Consider the following 20,691-nt stretch of genomic DNA (forward strand, 5'->3'; position numbering starts at 1 on the left):
AGATTTTAATGATATATTAAAGGTAAGTTGGTTATCATATATAAATGTGCACGAAGGAATATAATTACTGTTAGAGGACTCCAAAGGGAGATAATCCAAATTTAGAGTTTTACATGTTAAAACTTCATAAGTGGAACTCCTCGTAAATCGCTCAAGGGATTTCAGTCTTTACGGTTAAGTTCTCAGACAGAAGCCATTTGGACTTCCAAAGTTACACAAATTGGAAGTCCGAATGATTTTTCAGTGGCCCGAAATAAATTTCCCAAATCATCTGAATCTATGTAATAAGAATATCTGTTATAATGAAATTACATAACAAAAAATGCTCATTCGATTCAGCCTATTTAGATATGTCTAAGAACCCCAAAATAAACAGAACACTACAATACCCCAAAATTTTTGGGAGTCCGTCTGGCTTCCTAAGAACATAATATTAGGAGCCTGAGGCAGATTTAAAGTGCCTGGCCCACTGGGTCCCTGGCTAAATTTCGAAGACTGGGATTTTGATAAAATTTTATACATAGATTGGGTATCTTTGCAGATGTGCATGAAGGAATATAATTACTGTTGGAGAACTTCAAAGGGAGATAATCCATATTAAGGGGTTTACATGTTTAAACCTTGTAAATGTAACTGCTCCAAAATCACTGAAGGGATCTTTAAGAAATTTGATAGATAGGTTGAGTGTCATATGTAGCTGTGCATAAAGAAATAAAATTACTGTTGAATGACTCCAGAAGGATATATTCCAACCAGCAATTTCCTTCTTAAGTGGGGGTATTCTCTTTGTGAGCTTGCTCACAGTATTTCTAATTTATATATTTGATTAGGCTATGGAATTTAAACTTTTAATTTTAAGGTTATGTGCTTAAATAAATTTTTTGGTCAGTTAAATGTAATTTAATAGATATATTTAATAAAAGTTTGATTTTTTTGTAGAAAGTATCCCAGCAGTGAAGAACATAAAGAGGTGAAATATGATGACTTGAAGAATGCATTTTTTGAAGTTTGGAAAGATATGAAAGTGAACACAAAACTACTAAAAAGTTGTAAACCACGTAATCCAGAACAGCCAATCAATCTTCAGGACGTCCTAGCATATGTCTTAAACACTTATCTCAAGCATGCATCTAAATTAAATCATGTAAGCTACTGTAGAGGCTTTTTCCGAAATCAAAATCAAATTCAGAAACAAATCACAGGAACTCCATTTTATCGTTGTTTTACCACAATCCTAATAGGACTAATTTCTTCATATTTTTGAATTACCCTGCTTATGTGCTGCACGAAATGTTTGGCATGTATTTATCACTTTTTCACCATGGCTGTGGTCTAAAGAACTTCGAAGCATCATGTTAGAATATATCCCTTTGCTGAGAAAGTTACTTTGCAATCGAAAAATACCTCTGATAAATTTTGACTATTCTTGCTAACAGTTTAGATAACCCTTCAGTCGTACTTTTCTTGTATGATAGCTTGATTCAAACATAAAACAAACAACTAGAGTTTAAGCACATGAAGGTATATGACATACCTGTTAACCCTTCCCCCATTGGGGATTGGGGAGAATGGCACAAAATTAATGAAAAATTTAGAATCTCCCATATAAAAATATAAGATTTGTTGGAAGTTTTTGGATAAAATTAATTCATTTCTTTGAATGCACATTAAATAATTAAATTTTTACATAAAAGATCCTCTGAAGTAAAAATATTCCACATAAGATCGTGTCAATGGAGGAGAATTTCCAAAATGAACTATCCAGTGGTTAACTGGTATGTATATGTATAGTCATAAATACAAATATATAGCATGGATTGTCTTAGTCAGGTTCCATAATATTTTTTTCATACAGTTAAGTCAATGAACAATGATTGAACAATAGATTGTTAGAACTGCCCCAGCTCCAATTGAGTAACACTTAAATTAATTGACAAATGACCCATTTGACAGGACACTTAAAAAGATTTAAAATAGCAAAAAGTTGGTTATATATTCCTATGAGGGGATGCAACACTTTTGAATTTGGCAAACATTATATATTCAAGTGAAATCCATCTGAATTAAAGCATCACATGAAATTCAAGTTAAGTGTATTTCATGTGAAGCTCAATTCACATGAATTTCACATGAACAATATTAGCTGTGTATATCATAATATACTTTGCTAATTGTTTGACCCGAGCATGCCAAATGAAGATTGTGTGGATATCTTTATATACCCCTTGAAATCAAGGTATTCCCAAGCCAGCAATTTGTTGAGAACTTATTGAGAGTGGTAGGTTTACTTGAAAAGTTAATTTTGGTCAGAAGTAAATACAAGAAATGCATTGCAGTATCTGTGTTAGGTTGTTGTTAATCCATTTTTATTGTGAGTCCTTCTCCCTTTTTGACGGCTAGATTTTAAATGCCCTTGCAACCAAAAAAGGGGCATATTAATTTACCCCTGTCCATTTATTCATTCATCCTTAAAGGGGTACATGATTCATCCAGCTATTTTTAGCTACAGCTATATAATTGTTTAGGATGTTTATGTGCACAATGGTGATTTGCAGGGGCAAATTGAGTTTTATTTTTGTAAAATATTGTGTAAAATTAGAGATTGTCAAACTATGACATTTCAAAATTTCACATTCAATATTGTTTGTAGCTTGTTTATACAGATATTACAGTTGTGTAGGGTCATAGGAGTTTGATTTGATGACATAAAAGGTTGTTAGAAAGGACTGGGTACACTTAGGAGTGTTTTGGGCTCCCTACTAGGTTGAATTTTTAAATATGGCAATAGAAGGTTACCAATCTGCATTTTTGTTCAGGACTTAATGAATTACAACAACTTTACCATATTAAATTCTGTAGTTAGTTCTGGTTGAGTAATGTTAAGTTGAATGTAGTTGAAAACTCAAGGTTTGGCAAAAATAGCTAAATTTGGTACAAAATATGATACATGCACCAATGTAGACCCACCAAATCTTCAGGAATTCCGATAAAAGAGACAAAAATGCTTCAGAATATCAAGATATTACCTGGGCATTTATTGGCACAGACATTTGTATTTCATATGGACTGTATACATTACTTCCTGTTTTTGTAAAATTTAAACACACTAGCTATTTTGACCGATGATTGTGATCAAAATGTGCAGTACAGATAAGTTATAAATATAGGAAATTTCTAGACTTATCACTTTAGTTCAACAATTAAAAGTTTTCTATGATTCAAACATCAAATTTCACAAAAAATAAAGGTGAGAATTTCAGCCTTAAAGGTACCTCAACCTTTCAATATTCCATAGGAGTAATAGGGGATCCAGGGTTTGTCCAGGTATCTTCTCCCACAGTTTTTGAGTTATAAGGTTGAAATTTTGTAGGATGTTTAAACTCATTATGGGGATATGTGTAGGTCCTATGAAGTTGGATTTTGTAAATAAAATGGTAAAGTGATAGAATGTTGAACTTAAAAATTGCAAAATAGGGGGTACATGGTTTGTCCAGCTACCTCTTTCCACAGTTTTTAAACTAAATTTTGAATTTTGTATGATGTTTTTAAAAGCATGTAATGGAGATGTGTAGGGCCAAAGATGATTGTTTAAAAACATGCAAAAAATAAAGAATATTTAGAATTATAAAGTTCAGTATTCTATAAGGTTACATGGCATAAATGCACTATTTTTGATAAAGTATATTATATTATACAAATATGGTCATACCAGAAACAGGTTCATGATACAGTCTTAATACAAGTTTTTTATACTCCCCACTTGCAAAGTATATAGTGGTGGGGTGCCCATCTATTCTTCCGCCTGTCCTTCTTTCCATCTGTCCTTTTGTTCGTCTGTCCTTCCGCTACATGGGGGCCACATCTCTAGTCCCTTACTCCTCCAACACCACTGTATAGAATTGAATGAAACTTTCACAGAATCTTTATTACATTTTCCCATTGTGCACCTCCAATTTTAGAATTTGATATTAATCAATTTGGGGCTTTCACATATAAAAACATGGACTTTAGTTTATATGGGCAAATGTAGGAACCCATCTTTATCTGTTACTTCTCTTCTGTCACTGAATGAAACTGAATGAAAATTTCACAGAATCTTTATTACATGTTCCCATTGAAAACCTCTTATTTTTTAGTTTGATCTCGGTCAATTTGAGGGTTTTTGCGTAGCAAAACACGGTATTTGTCATTTGTCAATATGGGGACAGGGGACCCATCTCTCATTAGTTATTTCTCCTATACCACTGAATTAAATTGAATGAAACCTTCACAGAATCTATTACATGTTCCAATTGTGCACCTTTTATTTTTGATTTTGATCCAAATTAAAATGGAGGTTAAAAAGGGGCATGTTGTCAAATGGGGGAGTCAGGGAGGTATCAAGTTTGTGAGCATTGCTCACAGTTTTTCTAGTTTTAATTTAAGGTGCATGCTTCAATTAATAATGAATGGGGAGGCATCTAGTTTTCTGGTTTATAAGATAATTTTACTGCTGGGGTTATTGTACCATGGACATTTTTCTCATGTATAAGCATGTTATTTTCTTCCAGGAACTGGGCATTGAATTTGATGAAGTTAAGGAGGAAAGAAAAAAACTGGAAGATGAAATTGAGAGATTAAAGGTTAAACATAGTGATGAAATAGCTAAACTGAATGATGACATTGATTACTTAAATAGACAACACAAAATTGAAATAGACAGAATTAGAAAGGAACATTATGATGAAATGAAAAACTATAAACAGAAAGTGAAAGAAAGGTAAATATTTGTAGAGTATTTATCTGGGTAGATACTGGAATTGAAGAATGGGAGGGCATGCTGACTGACCGAAGAGGTTCACTGTGATGCTTCATTGAATTCTTTTATTTAAACCTGGATCCACTTTTTAGCTCACCTGGCCAAAGGCCATGTGAGCTATTGCTATGACTTTGCATCAGTTGTTGTCATCGTTGCCCATCGTTGACGTCCGTTGACTTTGTCATTGTCTGTCGTCGTCAACAATTTTGCAAAACTCTTCTCCTCTGACACTTCTTGACCAATTGGAACCAAACTTGGTATGAATGTTCCTCTGGTTATCGTGCATGGCTGCCATTACTAAATATAGAACAAACGGGTCAGTCAGAAGCTTTTTTGCACATACCTCCAAAACCGTTAGGTTTAGCATAATTCTTTCCATTGCTGAATTGATCCTTATAATAAAGTATACAAAAGTATGCAGTGGGATCAAAGTTGTCGGATGACTCCTTGTTAGAGTTATTGCCCTTGTAAGTTGAAAAATGATGGTTTTTCATTTTCAAAGAGGAAATAGTGGAAGTGTTCATTTTTCTTTTATGCTGTTATAGCATAGAAGAAAAATGAACACTTCAACTCTTCATTTTTCTAATTAGAATCTTAAACGAAAATTCACTGTGAAAGAAGGAGATATATTGTTATGAGGGTGATTATAGGGGTTACATGTATGTACCATGGTAAAAAATACCAATCGTGTTTTAGGGGAGGAGCTAGATAAGGATTAGACCAAATAATACATAATTCTTATCCAAAAGAAATAAGTGATTTTTGTATGAAAGAAATATATTGACAAATAGCAGCATATAGGACAGAATATTAAGTTTTAGAGTGAGTGATTGCAGCAAGCTTGCCTAAAATGTTTGGGTATGTTTTAAAATGTGTTATATTAGGAATGATCCCTGTTTTTTTATCACTTTTTCCTCTTGAACTTTGATAATAGACCAACTTCTTCATGTTAAGTTGTTTGTCTGTTAAGTATTAAAGTTGCAGTTGTCAAATTAATGGTTTTTAAAATTGAAATTTTTTGGTGATATTTCTTTGTGAATGCTGATATGGCCAAACTAGACCAGCCAGTTTTCCTACAGATATCATATGTAAATTCGATTGTATAAATCAAATCAATATTTTTGTCCTCTATTGGAAGCATGGATTGATTTTGGTACTGTATATGTTTATGTTTCTTCAAATGCTTCAAAGTGTCATACGCTGTTGGTCTAGATCGCAGCAGATTGGAGGAGTATTTTTACCTCTACATTGAAACAGTCCTGTATGTAACTGTATCATTACAAAATGATAGAATTTAAGGTCAAGTGAAGCCAGGCTTTTTGAGGGTTGTATAGGTGAATAATCAAGATTTCATGTAAAACAGAAGTGGTTTCCCAATTTCAGGTGGTGTATACTAATTCTGTCCTGGGAATAGTCAACCTAATGTAATATTTTTTTCTTGTTTAATCTCAACAATTATAGTTCTTTCTGTAGATTAAGTTATAAAAATTTCATTCTTTGTGGAGTGTGTAGAGAATTGAGGTAAAGAAGAGGTTCTTGCATATGGTAAAAATGTAACAAACTATGTTCTTTTATTCAGTCAAGAAAGAATAAAAAGTCTTGAGGCAATGGTGAAAAAAGTAACAGATGAAAAAGAAAAACAGTAAGTCCTTTAATTAAAGCAAAGTTTAGATGGAAATAAATGTAAACCTATTATGATTATTATGTTTATTTCAATTAAAATACTCTATATGCATGGATAGCCTTATAACCTTAAATATTACAGTAACATTAAGGTGGATTATACTTATATTTATACAAATATGTTTCAAGTTGCCCTAGTCCATATAGATATGTGAATAGTCATGAAAATCTTCCTGGTTAATAATTTTCCCAATTTTTGGCCCTGTCCAATACCCAAGAATTCATTGGCCTTTTTTATATCCACTTCCTGTGTCTGGTTCATCAAAGGGCAAATATGGATTTCCACACAAAATGGTTATACCAACCAGGTGTACAGACTTGTTGAATTATTTGATAAAAGTGTTACTGACTGGCTGATTCTGTTTTGGCCTTGTATTGAATCCTGGTTCGCTGTATTGACCCTTGGACATAAGGATCTTGGGACCTATACAGCCGTACTTGAATTAATACCATGTCCAAGGCAGAATCAGCCGGTAACACAAGTATTTTTCATGAGTTAAATGTTTTTGTTATGGTATAAAATGTTATTATCCCCTGCCTCAACACGAGAGGGGACTTATAAAAACCAGTGTCTGTGCTGTGTGCAGGCATGCGTCCAAACCTTGTGGATGCAGCTTCTCAGAGACGGCTGAATGGATTTTGTTCAAACTTTGTAGGGTTGTTAGTCACCATATATATAGTTGATCATATTTGACCGCCATTTTGATTCAGCAAGTTTTATGGGAGTTATGGGACTTCGTTGATTTTTTTTCATGGTTCACTTTAGGAACACTTTATGGATGCAACTCCTTATAGGCCACTGAACGGATTTTGTTCAAATTTTGTAGGTTTGTTAGTTACCATATATAGTTGATCATATTTAACCACCATTTTTGATTCAGCAAATTTTACGGGTGTTATGGGACTTTGTTGATTTTTTACTTTGTTCACGATTCGTGGATGCAACTCCTCTCGGACCGCTGGACAGGTTTTGTTCAAACTTTAAAGGGTTGTTAGTCACCATATGTAGTTGATCATATCAAACTACCATTTTGATGTGGCATATTTTAGGGGAGTTATGGGATTTTGTTGATTTTGAAATGGTTCACTTAAGGGACACTTGATGGGCGCAATTTCTTGGAGACTGCTGAATGGATTTTGTTCAAACTTTCTAGGGTTGTTATTCAACATATGTAGTTGATTATATTGAACTGCCATTTTGTTGTGGCATATTTTAGGGTAGTTATGGGACTTTGTTGATTTTTTACATGGTTTACTATAATGACAAATTGTGGTCACAACTTCTTGGAAACCACTGAATTAATTTTGTTTTAATTATTTAGGATTGTTAGTAACCATATGTAGTTGATCATATTGCATGGGAGATTTGATTTGGCATATTTTATTGGAGTTATGGGACTGTTGATTTTTTACATGTTACCTATTGGAACACTTTGTGGTCGCAACTTCTTAGAAACTGCTCTTCAGATTTTGTTAAAATTTTGTAGGATTAATAGTCACCATACATATATGATCATATTGCTCGGCAATTTTGTTTTGACAAGTCTTAAATTTTACAGGAGATATGGGGCTTTTGCACATCTATTTTTTTGTGGCAGTGGAGGACATATGGCTATGCGTAGCAATCTTGTTTTTAAATAATTTTAAGAGAAATTTCAACATAAAACTACATAGGGTAATACTACAAACATTTATTCTAGATCATGTAGATAGCCTTTGTCAAGAGGGAGATAATTGGTGAGAAAAAGTCCTAAAGAAATTTAATGGAAATTTTTATTACAAAAGTTTTTTTTTGAAAATATCAAGAAAATAATCTCTTTTTCTTTTGCAAAAAAGTGAGAGACTGTGACAATAGTAATCTTTTTATGAAGTTAAGAAATTCTTCATAAGTGTTTTTTAATAGATTTTGGATTTGATTCTAATTTTTGTTTAGAGTACTTCTTCTAGAATACAATTTATGTTTGGATCTAGATATAAATCATATGTACACTGTATTTGGTTCAAATGCTACTGATCAGACGTAATGTCTTGGAACACCTGTACCACAACATTTATATAGAAATTTGTTATATTTTGTTAGATGTGATAATTATACACCTCAATCACAGTCTGTCATTCCATCTGTCTGAATTTAGTAGCAATTATCTTGGTTTTCAATGGGTGGATTAATTTCAAATTTGGTGAGAGGCTTTATACAGATTGGGAATACATTGTAAGCAATTTTGGTGCTGTCCTGGATTATGTCATTTTTCACCATATGGAATGATAGAGAACATTTTCATCACAAAAACTTGCTCCCATATAAAACTAAAAACCTATCTACAATGGATTTATTTTCACATTGAATAATACAATATTATTGGTAATTTGTATGTATCATTTTTATTAGTTGTTAACTACTACCATCATCTGGCTTCTGTTGTCATTGTTTTCCTTGTAGTTTTTGTCTTGTGTTGTTGTCACCTTTAATGATTTATTGAATTTTCGATCTGTCGATAAACATGGCCGCCGTTACTAAATATAGAACAAGGGGGGTCAGTCAGAAGTTTTTTTGCACATACCTCCAAAACTGTTAGGTTTAGCATAATTCTTTTAATTGCTGAATTGATCCTTATAATAAAGTATACAAGAGTGTGCAGGGAGATCAAAGTTGTTGGATGACTCCTTGTTAGAGTTATTGCCCTTGTAAGGTGAAAAATGATGGTTTTTTATTTCAAAGAGGAGATAGTGGAAGTGTTCATTTTTCTTTTATGCTGTTATAGCATAGTAGAAAAATGAACACTTCAACTCTTCATTTTTCTAATTAGAATAATCTTAAACCAAAATTATCTGTGAAAGAAGGAGATATATTGTTATGAGGTTGATTATAGGGGTTAAATGTATGTACCAAGGTAAAAAAATACAAAACATGTTTTAGGGGAGGAGCTAGATAAGGATTAGACCAAATAAAATACATAATTCTTATCCAAAAGAAATAAGTGATTTTTGTATGAAAGAAATATATTGACAAGTAGCAGCATATAGGACAGAATATTAAGTTTTAGAGTGAGTGATTGCAGCAAGCTTGCCTAAAATGTTTTGGGTATTTTTTAAAATGTGTTATATTAGGAATGATCCCTGTTTTTTTTTAATCACTTTTTCCTCTTGAAGTTCATGTTAAGTTGTTTGTCTGTTAAGTATTAAAGTTGCAGTTGTCAAATTAATGGTTTTTAAAAGTGAAATTTTTTGGTGATATTTCTTTGTGAATGCTGATATGGCCAAACTAGACCAGCCAGTTTTCCTACAGATATCATATGTTATTTTGCCCACCACAAAATTTTAACCTTTATTACAGAATAGTATTCTCACTCATTGTGAAAAATATCTAAGAAGATCTTGGAAGTTGAAGTACATTGTAAGGAACATGCCAATAATTAGAATATAACATATTTTTCTTTATTCAGGCAAAACCAGGTGAAAAATCTGAGTGCAGAGTTGGAAAATGTTACAAAGGAAAAAGAGAAAAAGTAAGTCCTTTAGTCAAAGCCAAGTTTAGAAAGAACTGTAGAATTTATTTTGCACAATTAGACAGAATAATAGTATTGTTTGGTGTACTGGTTCAACCAGTCAAAAAGGGTGTTGGACATTATACCATGTTATATTTACTATGCAATTCTTTAAAAAATGTTGATCTACTGTTTCCGTTCATTCAGATTTCAGAAGACAGTTAGGTGAATATTATTTTACTCCTGCTTAGGAAGTGGGTGGTTGATAGTTATTATGGTGTCTGTCTGTCTGTTCTACATCTGTTTGTCCATTTGTCAGTCTACACCTTTCATGTAACAGTTGTCTCTGCAAGTACTTATCACAGCCATTTGATATTTTGAGAGAAAGCTTTATATAAGTATGCCATATTGTGGAAATCAGTTTCAGACTCAAGTGACATTAACTTCCTATTTTATGACTTATTTTCATTTTTTGACGTAATGGTTTTCTAAGACTAAAAAGGGCCTTGTGACCTTATCTATACCTTAACAGGGATATGGATTTTTTTTGTAAGTTGATTGATAAACCAAGAATTTTTATGGATGGTCTTACTGCATAAATTACAATCCATGTACCTGTATATATTATTATGAATAACTTTCCATCTTAAAATTTGAATTGTACTTATCTTGGAAATAGTTGAAAAAAATTAGGCTGCATACCTGTTAACCTTTTGAAGTCATCACGTTAGAGATCTCCGTCTTTCAAACACTTCTAAGAAGAAGAATAAGATAAAGTATGGTCAAACTTTTTAAAGCAGTGCAAAAAATATGTTTAAGCTGCATCATCAAATTGAGCTAAATCAGCAGAATATGCCATAATTTTTCTATACTAAATAGACTTGAACAATGTTCTATATTTAAGCCCCTCATACAAGTCAGATTTGTGTAACTTGTTCTTGTATGAACCATTTTTGGTTGTTAAGTGTCAGTCCCTGTAAGAACCAGGCAGTAGGTGAAACATGGTGTGGAAAAAACTATCATTTTGATAGTGTAATAGGGTGTGTAAGTCTCGGCATGTGACCCCATGATTTCACAAGAATGGGTCATAGTTTACCATTCAAAAGCATAGGGATTTTTCATTTAGAGAGCATTGGGTTCAGTGTTGAGGGTAAAAAACTTTCGGTGTAAAAAATACTAATAAAAATGACCAATAACTATTTCTACATGATAAATGAAGTAAGAAAATACATAAATTGGAAGATTTTGCATTGTAATACAGAGTTTCGAGTACCTGGAAATAAACAGTAAAATACAGATCGGTCTCTGGATTTCAATACGTTCTACATCGGAAATTCTGGTGAAGAAAATGAAACTAGAACAAGAATTACATACACTATTTGACTATTTGCACCAACAGAATCAAGGAAAACAAGACAAGATTTTCAATATCATGCTGGACCTTTGAGTTACAATTTCATTGAAATGCACTAAAAATGAACATTTCTCAGAAAATCCAGTGATGCAGAGATCAAATAATGGTCTTTTCAAATAGAGAAAGCATCCTTGAGTGATATTTTATTGTCAGATAGGTGGAGTTTTGACATGCATGTTTATAATTTTTCCCATTTTGCCTGATTCCTACAAACTTTTACACTTAAAGTGTATACTTGCAGATGATAGTCACAGTTGCTTATTGAAATTGAAAGATACATTTGACCTTTTGAAAAAAAAATATATATATAATTTTCAGTACAAACCATACAATTACTGCCTTAGAGAAAGAAAATGAGAAACTAAGACAGGAAAACCAGAAAAAAGATCAGGAGTATTATGCCTTAAAGCAGCATGCTGCTAAGATTGAACAGAATATGCACAACAGTCAAAAAGAAGCTCATAGGTAACTAATTAAATCTGAATATTTTTCCTGTCACATTTTTTCATGCCTTTTTAGCTCATCTGCACGAAGGCCATTGGAACCAAACTCAGTATAGTACTTTTTTTGGGTATCTTGCATAGAACTGATGTGGATATTTTTGATTGGTTGATAAACATGGCCACAATTACTAAATATAGAACATAGAGGTCAGACAGTAATTTTGTGCATAAATCTCCAAAACCATTAGGTTTAGCCAAATTCTTACAATAGCTTAAATGATCCATATTATTAGACTACAAAAGTCTTCAGGGATAGAAGTCAGACAATTGATAAATGAAAAATGAAATTTTTTTTTTTTTTTTTTTTTTTACAGTTTTCAGCTGATACCTTGAAAACTATGATAGAAATTCTTCTTAAATTTACTGCTCTTGAAAGACAAAATTCAACAAGGTGAGCAATTCAGGCTCCTGGGAGCTGTGTTCAGACAGTTTTTCAGATTATTCATAGTTGGGATTAGACAGGTCAGATTATTCATGGTTGGTTCAGACAGGTTGTCAGAGTATTCAGGGTTAGTTTTAGACAGGTTGTCAGATTATTCAGGTTTGTGTTTAGACAGGTCAGATTATTCAGTCTTGACTTTAGACAGGTTGTCAGATTATCCAGGGTTTGGTTTAGACAGGTTGTCAGAGTATTCAGGGCTGGGTTGAGATAGGTTGTCAGATTATTCATGGTTGGGTTTAGACAGGTTGTCAGATTATTCAGAGTTTGGTTTAGGCAGGTTGTCAGAGTATTCAGGCTGGGTTTAGATGGGTTTTGAAATTATTCAGTTTGGTTTAGACAGGTTGTCAGATTATTCAGGGTTGGGTTTAGACAGATTGTCAGATTATTCAGTTTGGTTTAGACAGGTTGTCAGATTATTCATGTTGGGTTTAGACAGGTTGTCAGATAATTTTATGGTTGGGTTTAGACAGGTTGTCAGATTATCAAGGGTTTGGTTTAGACATGTTGTCAGATTATTCAGGGTTTGGTTTAGACAGGTTTTATTGTACTTGAATGTCCCACCTTTTAAATCAGTTTGTAATACTGGTATGTTGTGGTTATAAATCAGTTGTATGTCTCTTTTTGAATTTCTGTTTGAGAATTGACTTAGAAAATTTCCAAAGAGCATACCAAGAACAGTTTACACAGATGCAGAGGTATTGTAAACAAATAGTTTAATAAAAGCGATGAAATTAGGGAAATGGTTAACCAATTAAATGTAAGCAGTACCGAATATCGAATACCAAAAAGAGCTACATGGTTAACCATACATGTTAATTTTAACATTTTTTTTCACTGTTATTTTCAACAGATCATATATAAATATCCAAATGCAGTTATATGAGTTAGACATACAAAGTTCATTTGACCAGAAGTTAATTACAACATTAAAAAGGATAGGGAGTGGTTGTTATGGGATAAAGACTACAATCTGATTAACAAAACCTTTTTTGCATAAATAGGATAATAAAATATGATGATTAACTATTTCTACACTATAATGAGTTCAGTAACAACAAATAATAGAAAAGTGATAATATGCATCACGTTTATGTACCCAGAAGTAGCTAACTAAAATCAGACTTCATTTTTGAATTTTTTGAACAGTAAAAATTCTGGATAAAAAATAAATTGGGCTACAGTTTTACAAGCCCTATACAGGGGCGGATCCAGGATTGGAGTTTAGGGGGCTGTTATTTGAATTAAATGCCATGCAGAGCAAGGCAAAAAAATATTATGGGGTGAAACTTGTGGTAAAAATTTTTTTTCTTACCGATTAAGAGGAGGTGTACACACAGCATGCCAGTCATTGGATCCGTGCTTGCTGTATTGGCAATATCTGGGTATAACAGTTAATCTAATACTTCAACACCCATAATTTTTGTGAAGGGTTAAAAATTGTTTATTGGCAAAGTCACAGTCAACACAAGATACTCAGTCTTTTGCAGGTACTGATATTTCTCATACATGTCTATATTGAGATGATAATTTTTATGAACACCAACACCAATTTAAAATAATATGAAAACACTGATTTTCATCATTGAAACAGTTACATTTCAGTTTATACAGAAAACCCTGAGAAGTTGTGTTTTTATCAAACATTTATTTCTCTATCCATACCATTTTTGTTTTCAATATGAAATACTAGCAACTAAGAATGAAAACGAAAGTTCACACTGAAAATAACCAAACATACATTCACCTTTCATACCTTTACTCAATAGTGGTATGTTATCACATTTGTATGAGTGATGTTTACAAATTCAATAATCACTATTTATACCCCCACTTGGAAAAGGGTGGTGGGGAGGTATACTGTTTTACTCTTTTCAGTCTGTCCATCACACTTTTTGATATCCATTGGAGCAGGAGTAGACTGTTCTACCCTTGTCTGTTTGTCTGTCTGTTACAAATTTGCCACACTTTTCTTAGCAACTTACTCATCACAGTGGCTTGAAATTTTTTAACACTTTTTCCTATATGGTGGGATCTATTTTTGGAAAAAAATACAACAAAATCCTGCCTACCATGGATTTTTATTTGTTTAATTTCATTATATCATGATGGAAAATGGGGGTATCACTTGATTTCACAGATTTCTTGTTGTAACAGTGACAGCAACTACTTGTCACTGCCACTAGATATTTTGACACAAGCTTTATATAGGTGTACCATATTGTGGGATTTCATTTCAGGTCAAGGCAACAATAAATTCCTGTTTGATGACTTTGTTTATATTTTGATCATACGGTTTGAATATAAAAAAATTTGTAACAGTTTTCTCTGCAACTACTTTTCACAGTCGGACGATATTTTGACACAAGCTTTACATATGTGTGTGATATTTTGGGATTTGATTTAATGCAGCTTTGGCATCAACAAATTTCTGTTTGAGGGCTAAGTTTATATTTTGGACCATCTACTAAAACTGGGGTGCAGTAGTAATTAGAAATGACTCGCACATTCTTGTTTATACATAGTGGCTTACTATGATCTACATGAAACACTTGTATCTTTTAAGCCTACAAGATGAAAATAATAGGAAAAACAGGAACATACAACAGTTAACAACACAATTAAATGAAGAGCGAGACTTAAAAGAGGATGAGAAGAAACAAAAAGATGAAGCTCTAACAAGGTAGGTAACTCTTGATTGGAAGACGATAAGATAAAACAAATCGATGAAGATCTAACATTGTAGGTAACTCTTGAGTAGTACACGATAAGGTAAACCAAACCAAGGAAGATCTAACAAGAAAGGTAACTCTTGGTTGGTAACTGATGAGATGAAACAGATAGATGAAGCTCTAACAAGGTAGGTAACTCTTGATTGGTAGATGATAAGATAAAAAAAAATCAATGAAGTTCTGGTTGGTAGATGATGAGAAGAAACAAAAGGATGAAGTTCTGACTAGGTAGGTAACTCTTGGTTGGTAGAGAATGAGAAGAAACAAAAAGATGAAGCTCTAACAAGGTAGGTAACTCTTGATTGGAAGACGATAAGATAAAACAAATCGATGAAGATCTAACATTGTAGGTAACTCTTGAGTAGTACACGATAAGGTAAACCAAACCGAGGAAGATCTAACAAGGAAGGTAACTCTTGGTTGGTAACTGATGAGATGAAACAGACAGATGAAGCTCTAACAAGGTAGGTAACTCTTGATTGGTAGATGATAAGATAAAAAAAAATCAATGAAGTTCTGGTTGGTAGATGATGAGAAGAAACAAAAGGATGAAGTTCTGACTAGGTAGGTAACTCTTGGTTGGTAGAGAATGAGAAGAAACAAAAGATGAAGCTCTAACAAGGTAGGTAACTCTTGGTTGGTAACTGATGAGAAGAAACAAAAAGATGAAGATCTGACAAGGTAAGTAACTCTTGGTTGGTAGAGAATAAGAAAAAAAAACAAACAAAAAGATGAAGCTCTAACAAGATAGGTAACTCCTGGTTGGTAAAATCAATTTGTTTATGTATTCTCACTTCATGGATTACAAGTAATTTGGTAAAAAAAAAATCTAGATTGAATCATAGAAGTTTATTTTAATCAGCAATGTTGATATTGAACATGATTTTTCTAGATGAAATTGAAAACCTCACTTGAAATCTGTAAAATACAACCTATTCACCAATTACATGTATACAAAACATAGACAAATCATGGGCATACATGTACATGTACATTGTCATTTTGGTTGCTTTCTGATATCAGTTGCCTGTTTTATTGGATTGCCATACAAAATCAGAAAAATGTGTCTCCTTTAGGACAATTCCAACTTGTTACATTAGAATATCTTCATACCAAGTTACACAAGTGTAATATCTCACTCATTTTGGCTGGACATGAAACTGGTGATCTTTGTTGTACCTTAAAAACTGCTGCTATCATTTGTAAACCTCCCTCCCACAAAAAGAGGTTTTTTGATATAATCTGCGAAAATTAGAAAACAAGCAATTGAAATGTCAACAGGATGAATTGGAAACATCATCTTTTTGACTATCTTTCCATCACTCTTGTTTAGACTTTAACCTCAATAAGGATTTTACCTGGTCATGTTCAGCCATTTTTGTCAGATTTTCTGACTCTTCTGGTTTTATCCATTTCATAGCATTTTTACCCAGTGATCCCCACTTTTCTTTTCATAGTTTCATTAAGCCCACCTTAAAATGTTACTTGGAAAGTTTTTATGATATTTTTGTTATTTCTTCAGTTGTTTTAATAGATAAAAGCTACCAAGACCCGTCCTATGTAAGATCTAGCTAAATTTTTTTCCCGCCAAATTTTCAAATACTTATATCTCATATATGAGCACACTGCCCCATCTATTTTTCTTCTTTTATTGTTCATGCATGAAAGATCTTAAAAGATAGTACAACCCTTTGTTATTCTTAAATAGACCAGCAAAGATCCTTGAATTGATTTTGATGAAACTTCATATTATTGTAAGGCATCGCATGAGAAAGCATATAAAGGAAGATGAATCTCGACAGTTGCTTTTGCAAGGGAAGATTATTCTGCTTTTGGTTTTTCATGTTATGAGCGTAATGAAATAAATTGGTATCATTTTAAGTCTGTTCAAAGTCATTGTTTTGATAATACTAGCTGAGTTGTTTATATTATGTACTAATGGATACACAAAATTTTCTAAAAGGGAGACAAATCATGTTTTATCAGAAAGAGGAAGTTTTTAATAAGGAAAACAAAACAAATCTTATCTTCATGGCAGTATTTTTTTAAATCATTTTATAGGTTAAGTGCCATAGCTGGAGACAGGTTGCGGAACAACAACCCTGGAATTACAGATTTATCTGACCCTAATCGACCAATGAAAATAGCAGAAAAGTTTACAGAGATGTACGACAATGATTGGACAGATGCCATGGAGGCTTTAGAAGATCAGGGATTGGAAGAGGAAAAATGTGTGGAGATTTTACTTCACTTTCTAACAGTAAGTTTCAGCATTCCATACTAGTATTAGGTTATTTGGGACTAATAGATGTTACTGATCATTTTGAAGCCTATGCACTCTTCTATGGAAACGCAAGTCACCTGATCGCTATTCTGTTTCACGTATACTTTGGTAGAAACTTCTATATTTAGTTTCAGAGTTATGAAAATATATTTAAATAAATGGAGAGGTTTATGATTTTATGTGTAGTATCATATCATGAATGCCCTGTTTGTATTTGCTCCAATCTTTACACAGTTGTTCATTATAATTGTTTGAAGGTCTGTATTTTTGGTGAAATTACCATTTATTATCTTTCTAGGGTAAATATTGAATATTTAAGTGTCAGTCCATCTAAGAATCAGGCAGTCGGTGAAACATGTTATGAAAAAAAACCATCTATTTGTTAGTGTAATTTGACTATTTGCACCATCAGAATCAAGGAAAACAGACAAGATTTTCCATATCATGCTGGACCATTGAGTAACAATTTCATTGAAATGCACTGAAATGGACATTTCAAGGGCAAATAACTCTGTCAAAAACCTCATTTTCTAAGATTCTATTGAAAAATTTCTGTGTAAATCCAATGATGCAAATGTCAAATAATGGTCTTTTCAAATAAATCATCCTTGAGTAATATTTCATTGTCAGATTGGTGGGTTTTTGACATGCATGTTTCTGATTTTTCCCATTTTGCCTGATTCTTATAAATACTTACACCTAAATGTGGTTTTTCACATGTTGAACCATATCTTGAGAATGTCCTGTTTTAATTGCTGAAGTAGCACTCCAGGTAAGAATCATGCAAAATGTGATTCATCGCTGAAAAGCCTACATATTTTTATTTTTGATATTTTGTTTAAATTGCCATAGTAAACAGAAATTCAAACTCAGCTCAGAAAATTGCTAATTTTCTGGCCTCAGTTGGTACTTTGATGGGGAAGGTGAAACACATTCATGTAAAAAGTTGATTGAAAACTGACTTTAATGTGATAGTAGCATTTAGCTCACTGGAGTACTAACTGAGCCTGCTCAGAAAACTAGCAAAAATGGTTTTAATAAATACACAATGAAATAAAGTTCTTTAACATTGTTTTATCTTCAAGGATTCTTATGAAGAATGTGGAAGAAGAGTGACTCAATTGGACAACTTCATAGGACAAGCTGTTTTACTGCCTTCAGCTGATTCAAAGGTGTGTATAAAAGTTACTTCAACTACCCTACCGGTGCACCTGGTCCATGCTCCCAGAGTTGCTCATTTGCTTTTGTTACTTTGTATGTATGATTTTAGTTACTTTACGTTCTTTGTTGAGTATGTCTGTTTTCCATGTCAGGTCTTTGTTCCTGGATTACATTCTTTTGATTACAGCTATAACCTTGGTTTCCTTGATTACTCTTTCAAATGTGTTAGTCAGGTATAGTGATTCATATGAGATGGGTAAAACCTGGAACACTCTTCAAAATACTCCAAATTTCCTCACAGCTGCAGTCTAATCAAGTCTTGGTTTTACCTTTGACATATTCTTTGAATACTCTTAAAATGTAAGAAGTGAGGTCTTTTCCTATATATTTATGATGACACCAAGAAAATAGCTTGCCAGACAATTTCTAGCATTGCTGGAGTAGAAGTCTTAATATCCAAGAGTTGGAGTAAATTCATGTACTTAAAACCATATTCAGCCATCTTGCTGAATTTTCTTGGTATTTTCCTTTGTAGCACATATAACATTAATTGTAGGTATTAAACCAAAATGTGTACCATTCCCAATTCCTTATATTTATGTTTATTTCATATCAAAGTAAATACAAGTAACATTAATGATTTAGGAGTGGTGATAACTTAACTTACATTATTTTTGCAGTATTTCTTCTACATGTATGAGTGAAATTCTCCAAAATTCTCCAGTCAGTATTGTGATACTGCACGTCAGTCGCAGGCAAAATCATGCCATGGATCAGCATTACTATGCTCTTATATTGTTACTGCCTAATCAGAGTTGGTATTACTAATGGCATGGTTTTGCCTGCATTTGAGGTGATATGGCTTGCCTTGACTTACAAGACAACTGGCAAAATTATATGAAACATTTTTTGTTATGAAAATTTTGGTTCCCAATTCCCAAATACATTTCAAGTTTGGTGTGTGGCTTCATATAGATAAGGTATTGTTTTTAGCAATTTTAGGTGTCCTCCTGTATCAACTTCCTCTTTTGCGGGACTTCGCCATTTTTCATTACATGGAATGATAGGAAAAATTTTCATTACAAAAATCCAAGCTCTTACTCAATGGATTTAATTCAAATTGTTTTATATAGATGGGGCACACACTTTGTAAAAGATTTTGTCCAATGGCAACTTCTGAGCGAAGGTAGCAGCGTATCTTATGCAACTTCATGTATTAGTTTACAAACATGATAAAAAGGGTAATTGACTGGAAAGAGTGAATAACCGTAATATAATAAGGAGTGCTGAATAATGCCTAGATTGAACAGGTGTGAGGAACTTGTTATGAATTAAATCTTCAAGCATTCTTGGCATGACTGATCATATTTTGGTAATTCACGATAACCAATTGATTATCCTGTTTATTATATAGATTTTCTTTATAATTTATTGATATTTTCAACATGAATTTATAAATTCTGTGATTGGTCAATTAATATCAAAGTTGTGGCGTTTTTGTGGGAGGAAGTCCAAAAGTGAAATTACAGATATTATTTCACAGTGTGAATTATCGAAATTAATTACACTTGGAACATTCGATAAAACACTGCTGTCTATATATTGAAATATGATACACATGTATTAAGATGTTACAATTTTTTCAGGCTACAGAATCTGGTGATGCTAGTGATGAAAGTCAAGACATTCCTGCTGAACTATCTAAACCAATTAAAGACTTGAGGAGAAAGTTAACACAAAATAACATTGATGTGTTACAAAAGGTCTTATTTTTATATATCTTAGTTGTATCTTTTAATTATGTTTTGTGATTTTCTGTTTGGTATTCTAGCTGAGTGATAAGGGTTATATGTATTTCCATTTGTCACTTTAAGTTTATACTTGAAAAATAATGTTAACCAAATATTTTCAAAATTCGTCAATGTATTTTTGAAACTTGAAAGAGTAATCAAGGGAACCAAGGTTATAGCGATAATCAAAAGAATGTAATCCAGGGACAAAGAACAGACATGGAAAACAGACATACACAACAAAGAACATAAAGTAACTAAAATCATACATACAAAGTAACAAAAGTAAATGAGCAACTCAGGTCATGTACATTTATAATAGTAATTTGATAAAAAATGTTTATTGACAGTTTTATCATTATGTAAAATCCTTAAATGCTTGATCTCCATTTTCTTTCTGTA

At 32.6% G+C, this 20,691-nt stretch overlaps 1 protein-coding gene across 5 annotated transcripts in view; it reads left to right on the plus strand.

Annotated features, from left to right (window-relative positions):
• LOC148605115 (uncharacterized) overlaps positions 1–20,691 on the plus strand; it is a 29,612-nt gene that overhangs the window by 1,458 nt on the left and 7,463 nt on the right. The window contains exons 2-11 of one of the 5 annotated variants that reach the window (XM_088550606.1): positions 940–1,144; positions 4,551–4,759; positions 6,378–6,440; positions 9,925–9,987; positions 11,699–11,844; positions 12,957–13,020; positions 14,889–15,005; positions 17,116–17,314; positions 18,424–18,510; positions 20,146–20,262. In XM_088550606.1, coding sequence (XP_088406732.1) covers positions 940–1,144; positions 4,551–4,759; positions 6,378–6,440; positions 9,925–9,987; positions 11,699–11,844; positions 12,957–13,020; positions 14,889–15,005; positions 17,116–17,314; positions 18,424–18,510; positions 20,146–20,262 — 1,270 coding nt within the window. Of the gene's footprint in view, positions 1–939; positions 1,145–4,550; positions 4,760–6,377; positions 6,441–9,924; positions 9,988–11,698; positions 11,846–12,956; positions 13,021–14,888; positions 15,006–17,115; positions 17,315–18,423; positions 18,511–20,145; positions 20,263–20,691 lie in introns of all 5 variants that reach the window. The other 4 variants (XM_088550609.1, XM_088550607.1, XM_088550608.1 and 1 more) reach the window with 4 other exon arrangements.

The sequence above is a fragment of the Perna viridis genome, chromosome 10 (assembly GCF_037379345.1).
Source record: "Perna viridis isolate PV_CMFRI_1.1 ecotype Kerala chromosome 10, ASM3737934v1, whole genome shotgun sequence".
In the NCBI taxonomy this organism is placed as follows: Eukaryota; Metazoa; Mollusca; class Bivalvia; order Mytilida; family Mytilidae; genus Perna; species Perna viridis.